General features: G+C 40.0%; 2 protein-coding genes across 2 annotated transcripts; one reads left to right on the forward strand and one right to left on the reverse strand.

Annotated features, from left to right (window-relative positions):
• Positions 1–1128: 1128 nt before the first annotated feature.
• On the forward strand, positions 1129–1916 carry LOC104950915 (gamma-crystallin M2-like). The gene is made up of 3 exons (XM_010777515.1): positions 1129–1137; positions 1250–1492; positions 1647–1916. The coding sequence occupies exons 1-3, from the start codon at positions 1129–1131 to the stop codon at positions 1914–1916; spliced, it is 522 nt and encodes a 173-aa protein (XP_010775817.1).
• Positions 1917–2240: 324 nt separating this feature from the next.
• Positions 2241–3405, reverse strand: LOC104950907 (gamma-crystallin M2-like). The gene is made up of 3 exons (XM_010777503.1): positions 3379–3405; positions 3032–3274; positions 2241–2516 (listed from the first exon to the last, which is right to left on the reverse strand). Exons 1-3 carry the CDS (start codon positions 3385–3387, stop codon positions 2241–2243), a joined length of 528 nt encoding a protein of 175 aa, XP_010775805.1. The 5' UTR covers positions 3388–3405.
• Positions 3406–6811: the final 3406 nt, after the last annotated feature.

The raw sequence follows: 6811 nt of genomic DNA on the forward strand, positions 1-6811 counted from the left end.
ATATAAACAGGGAGATGTTATGGCTACTTTAGAGAGTAGATGGATGACAGGAGCACAAACATATACAATAGATATTTTTTGCAAAGGACATATAGGTTTTCTAACAAATACTCAAACATATTTCTAGTTTTAACTTGATTTGAAGACTTGATAGGCAGTTGCAACGCGTACAATTAGAGTGAATATTGCACCGTATCAGACGTCTTTTTCATAGACTGTATATAATAACAAATATATAAAGAGGGGTCTAAAAATACAGTATATGGTGTACTATATGTGCATTTCTTTTGCATATGTTAAGCCACTTATTGTACATAAGATGCACCTAAATGCAAAATCATGATTAATGCATTTGCTTTTCGTTGAGCAGCTCTACTGATCATGCACTCTATAATGAAACGGTATTCCAGAGTTTAGTCTATAGAGCGTATCACACTATGGGGGGGGGCGGGGGGAGATTAAATGCAAACAAAACTGAAAATGCTGGTGACTCTGTACAGTATGTTGCTGTGCTGACATGCGGAGAATAACAGTCTGTGAACTGTATCATATAAAAGGCTGCTGCTGTTCAGAGGAAAGGCAGAAGCTGAGTTCACTTCACAGGGTGTTGAATATTCGATCTACGTTATGTTAAAAAAATGCATTTCAGTCAAGTTGACCTTTAACATGTTTAAAGCCTCCATACAGTACCATGAGCGTATGCATCAACAGCTTTAAATTGTATAGAAAGTGTTATAATGTACAAAGATAAATATATATGTAAATTGGAGATGCATAAATAAACTTTGTACAAACAAATATCAGCAGTGCCTTGACTTTTTCATATTATTATATGTATATTTTTATATGTAATAACAATTCATTCCGATAAATACATGTATGTTTAAAGATTTAATTTGTAGTGTTTTCATCTAATTCACTCCATATACCATCTACCAGAGCGATTTCAAAGCAACTGCTCAAAACAGCGGATTTGCTTAGTCAAACACACACAAAACAAAAAATAGTTCTGTGATAAAGAGCTGACGGCTGCGCTCATTGTTCTGAATCACAATGACACAGGTCATCCGTGGGTTATAAAGGCAGCACACATGTGCCGCTTCAGTGTGACGAAGGTGAGCCGACACAATGGGCAAGGTAAATCTCTGCTGTGTGCACGGATTATTCATCCCAAATCGGTGACCTAAGAGTAATCTTTCAAGTGGTATAGTATGCACACTTCTCTTAATTTGAGGCATCTACATTTCAGATTATATTCTACGAGGACAGGAATTTCAAGGGTCGCTCCTACGAGTGCGGCAGCGAATGCTCGGACCTGCATTCCCACTTCAGCCGCTGCAACTCCATCAGAGTGGACAGCGGTGATTGGATGGTTTTTGAAAGACCCGGATATATGGGGTACCAGTACTTCTTAAAGAAGGGCGAGTACCCCGACTACCAGCAATGGATGGGGTTCAACGACTGTGTGCGATCCTGCCGTTTGATCTCTACGGTATATTATTATAATTATTTGTATTGTACAATGTATTTTTATGCTGCTGCAACGCAAACATTTCCCAACTTGGGATCAACAAAGTACTTCTTATCTTATCACTTTCACTTCACAATAAGTCTTATCTAGAGGGTAATACAGTCTTTTCCTGCAGTCCCAAAGCTCTCACAGGATAATGATATACGAGCGGCCAGAGTTAGGAGGAGATACGATGGAGCTGACTGACGACTGCCCCTCGCTGAACGAACTATTCAACCGCAACGACGTCTACTCCTGCAACGTGAGGGACGGTTACTGGATCTTCTACGAACAACCCAACTACAGGGGACGCCAATACCTGATGAACCCCGGGGAATACAGGAGGTTTAATGAGTGGGGAAGCACCACGTCTCGGGTGGGATCCATCAGACGTATCGCTGTGTGATGTCCAGAAACTGTTTATGTGAAGTACTGTCAATAAATCTATACAATAACCAATGTTCTGTCAACTGGTGCTTTTGTTTTCTTTGGGCTGTTTGAGTTGAGAGTGGTGAGGGGATTTCAAATGTTGCTTAGGTGGCAAGTTGGGCGTCTTTGATGCACATGTTTTGGAGTGGACAAAGCAAATATAAGCTAGCTATAAGCTACTTAAAGGAAAGAGACAAGAATACAAGCTAAAATACGTTTTCATGTCTATATACAGAGACACACACACAGTTTGAGCCCAGCATGTTTATTGAGAAAAAAGGTAAAAGGTTTGAAAAGACTTTTAATTAAAGTCGGTGATTCGCCTGAGAGAGCCGATCCTTGAACTGGCGCCTCCCCAGTCCAAGGATCGACGGTATTCTCCAGGTCTCAGGTAGTAGGACCGGCCCTTGTAGTTCGGCTGGTCGTACAGCAGCCAATGGCCGTCCACCACGTTGCACGAGTTAATGTCAGACATACGCAGGCGGTCCTGGACGCTGGGGCAATCATCGCTCACCTCATGCATTTGGCCGCTCATGTCTGGACGCTCATACAATCTTATTTTGTAGGAACCACGGTGCTGCAGGAACAAGAATATGTATGAGTCAGACAAGTTTTTCTTTCATACTAATGTGCTGCTGCAGAAAGAGGGATATGTATTAGTCTGATACATTGTTTTTGCCGTACTTAATGTGCTTTATAGTAGTACTTTTTGGTACATAAATAAGTACCAACTTTCTAATACTAATTGCAGGTAACACAGTAACAACAACAAGGGTGTGTGAAAGCAGTTTAAAGCAAAAAGTCCCTCCTCAACTAACAATTTTTTTAGGCTGAATAAAAGGTACCAGTATGCGCTAAATCCAAGCATGTTTTAGCTTAAAGAAATATTGAGTTGTTTGGGATTGACTTGCCTAACATCTTCCAGGAAAACATACCCTTAGCTACTCTTTAATTGTCCTTAAGTTGTACATTGTTTGTGCTAAGCCGTAACATAAAGGTAGCAGTAAGATTAAATTATGTCTCATTGCCTTTATTTATTCAGTTCTCCCCTTTAATTGACCCGATACCTCTTTGATATCGTCTGAGGCTTACCATGGGAATCATGCGGCAGGAGCGGATGCAGTCATTGATGCCAATCAAGCGCTGGTTGTCGGAGTACTCCCCCCTGCGGAGGAAGGACTGGTGGCCCAGGTATTGAGGTCTCTCGTACACCATAAAACAGCCGCTCTCCACCCTGACGGAGTTGCAGCGGTTGAAGTAAGGGTGCAGGTCGGCACAGTCGCTCATGCACTCATGGTGCCGACCCTGGAAATTCCTGTCCTCGTAGAAAATGATCTGCAAACGTTCGTCGGAAAAAAACGGATTAATTATGGACGCTCGATGTTAAAAAATATTTTGAAGATTACTATATTTACAGTAAGAACACATAACAAACTCACCTTTCCCATTGTTTTGTCACTGGGGGCCAGACTGGCGCTCAATAGACGCTCTCCGCGCCGCTGTCCTTTTATATAAAGTGGCAGTTTGATGGCACAGCATAAAGTATTGTCATCCAAATAGGTTTTATAACGCACATTGGGTTATGTATAGTGACGCATTGTTGTTCAGTTTTCACATGTTCATCAAAACACCGCAGTGACCCCGGGGCGACCGCGCACAGTCTCAGCAAAACAACAACCGTTATTTGTGTCCCCTTCAGTCAAAACAAGTTTGTAATGTTATATGTCGGACACAGAACGAGCCTTTTTGGGTCCTTAAGCTCAGCCCAAAACATCATGTACGAGTTTAATCAATGTACACAAAAATAAAGGAAGAGCTGTAGGTTTCTAATATAGTTTTTCCAAATAGTTACCCCACAAAACCAATACAATTAATGACAGTTTCTTCATCTAGAGCAGGGATGGGCAAATGGCGGCCCGCATGCGGACCCCACCTCCTCTTTTTGCGGCCCTCAGATTAATTTATAAACAACGTAAGTAATAAAAAAATAAATATATATATATATATTTTTTTACTTGTAGTACTGATAACGTCCACTAGACTCCTAGTTACGTCGCGAGCTGCGTACATGATTTCAAATACCGCAAAATGATCTGTGACGCATTTGTTTGTATCTCACAAGAAACACCGGCTGTTGTTATGCCTGCTGTGACGTTAGGTTGCCTCTTGTAATTATGCCTTTACAAGTTTAAAAGTTGTTTTTATCATCTGAATTTGGCGAAACAAGTTTAATATTCTTAAAACCAAGAATTTGTTTTATTTGAAATCAGATGAAAACAAACTGTCACGGACCCTGCTGTGTTATCTATGATTAGGCCTACTACATTTTTCATTCATAATTTCACCGGGAGGGAGGGGGAGTGGTGCTGAGGAACAGCAGAGTGCGGGCTGACAGGTGTCTGTGTTGACATTCCCCTTAAGTGTTTTAGGTTCAAGTTAGACAACTAATGTCTGGGTTAGTGTTCATGACTTCATGTGTATGTCATCTTAATGGTTAATCTCAATACACACACATTTCCCGTGCTTTCCAATAGTTTAAAATAGTTTTATTCCACTGTTTAATAACCTGTTCAATACAAACATGCCACATTTCTGTGAACTGATATTTGTTTAGTGAGCTTATTAGAGGATGTTCCCATTCTTTGGGGATGTTCCCTTTGATTGTAAAATGTCAATGAAGATGTCAGACTTCGTATATTTGTTAATAATTACAACACATGGAATTTGTGTGTGTGTGTGTTCCAAGTGAATCTGTGGCCCCCTGGTGGCCAGTACATCAATGATGTGGCCCCCGCCACCATCAAAGTTGCCCATCCCTGATCTAGAGACACCTGATGGCTGGTAATGCTTTGGTGCTCCTTATCTATGTTCTATGCAATTTACCAGCCATCAGGTGTCTCTAGATCAGGGATGGGCAACTTTGATGGTGGCGGGGGCCACATCATNCCTGTAATGTAGGCTAAACACACACACACACACACACACACACACACACACACACACACACTGAGCTGCTGCATTTGACCTTGTGACCTCTGCTCAGCTCTATCCTCTGATCCGTTTAAAACCTTTTTTCTACAGTTTTTAGTATGATGATGTGAAGGAAATGTCTCTGCAGTATCGACACTGGACTGTGGTCTTTGAAACCATCTCGAATTGGTTTGATTACAATATAGACAAACGTATTTTATATAAAACAGACTAGTGCTTATTTTGCCAGGACAATTGAAACCCCATGAAAGGGTTTTTTTATGGGTACGTAGCAAATTTAGTTCATCAGGATTCATAATTTGATATATTGAGAAATATATAGAGAATTATTTAGATAAAACGAAAGTATTAAATGAGCATTAACCTTGAAGTGCCTATAATCCTGTTTAACTACAGCCAGTCTTTGTTTGCTCAAATGTTTTATCGTTAATTGATGATAAGACAAACTCAGGACCTCATCTCAAATGTGCTTAATTTATTTTCTTGGGTTATAAAGTGTTTTAATTCAAGTTAAAATGTTGAAATACATTTTATTGCGTGCTTTTTGTGACATTGCTTTTAATTTTTTAGAAGTGGAATGTTAACCAGAGAATGTGTTAAAAATGTGTATTCGTCTGCATTTCGTTGACAACAAATAGTTCAGTGTGTTTCAAGCTGAAAATAAAAGGTCTACGTGCAACAGCCTTGTTTTGCATTCATATGGAAAGAATCCATCTAAACCTACATCATGTTTGAACAAAGGTTAGTCATTGATTTGTCGTGGATGAGCTTAAACGTGTAAATCAGAAATATAAGATAGACATGTGGTTAATTAATTATTTTGAAAGGATTGATTTTTACAAGATGGGGGACCCAGAAGAGACACATTTGAAAGGATTATTGTCCAAATATAACCAGCAGGGGCCAAGATATGCTGAATCATATGGGTTACACCAGCGCCATATAGATAGAAGAGTTACGACAACGGAAAACGGTTATCGTCACGTGGTTCATGTAGACGAGGATCGTTCCCCGGAAGTTCATGGCGGTCAATGTGAATGCATTGATAACAGGAGATAGAACTACGATTTTTGGTAATTATTAGTGAATAAAGGTTTTGATTTGCAATATTTATACAACAAATCGATATGTGTATTTATTTACATCAATATGTTTTAAAAAATAAAATAGAATTTGCTAATATTAAAGGTGGGGTAGGTAAGTTTCAGAAACCGGCTCGAGTGCACTAAAATTTGAAAGTACGCAGCCAAAAAGAATCCGCCCCTTCCTTCAGACTTCCTTACAGAGCACCTCCTCCGCGAGAGCAGGCTGCAGTAACGTTACATATCAGGCAAAGCTAAACACAGGTTAGCAATACTACACAGCCAAAGCAACTCCGATATTGACTCTGGTTTGACTTCTCCTAGTTTCCACTTTCTTTTTGTTCTTCATTTGCTCCGTTACATTTTTTCTTTTGCGACCAGTAGACGATGTTGAACCTAACTCTGCCATGGTGAAAGTGGCCGCCTGTTGCGAGTCATTGAAGTACTGCTGCAATGCACGCCCAATGACGGCACGAGATACATTTGTGCGTGCACGAGATGGAAGGCTGACAGACAGGGCGGCAATCCAATCCGTTTAAGTTTTTACAGTATTACGGGTTCCACAGATGACATTTTTTTATGGATTTTTTGTCAAAGTCTCTTCAGATATTCATTGCTATCGGGATGTTAAGAGCATTCCATGGAATATAACAAAAAGTGTAATCTCGAGCCGGTTTTCTCAAAACTTACCTACCCCCACTTTTAAGTGATAACTATTAGGATTTAGTGTGAACACTAGTTTACATGTTAGGCTAACAGTGCCTTGGTTAAAGAGCCTGTTGCTGTTTATTTATAGCTT

Source organism: Notothenia coriiceps, unplaced genomic scaffold (assembly GCF_000735185.1).
Source record: "Notothenia coriiceps isolate Sejong01 unplaced genomic scaffold, NC01 NC01_scaffold00018249, whole genome shotgun sequence".
Taxonomy (NCBI): Eukaryota; Metazoa; Chordata; class Actinopteri; order Perciformes; family Nototheniidae; genus Notothenia; species Notothenia coriiceps.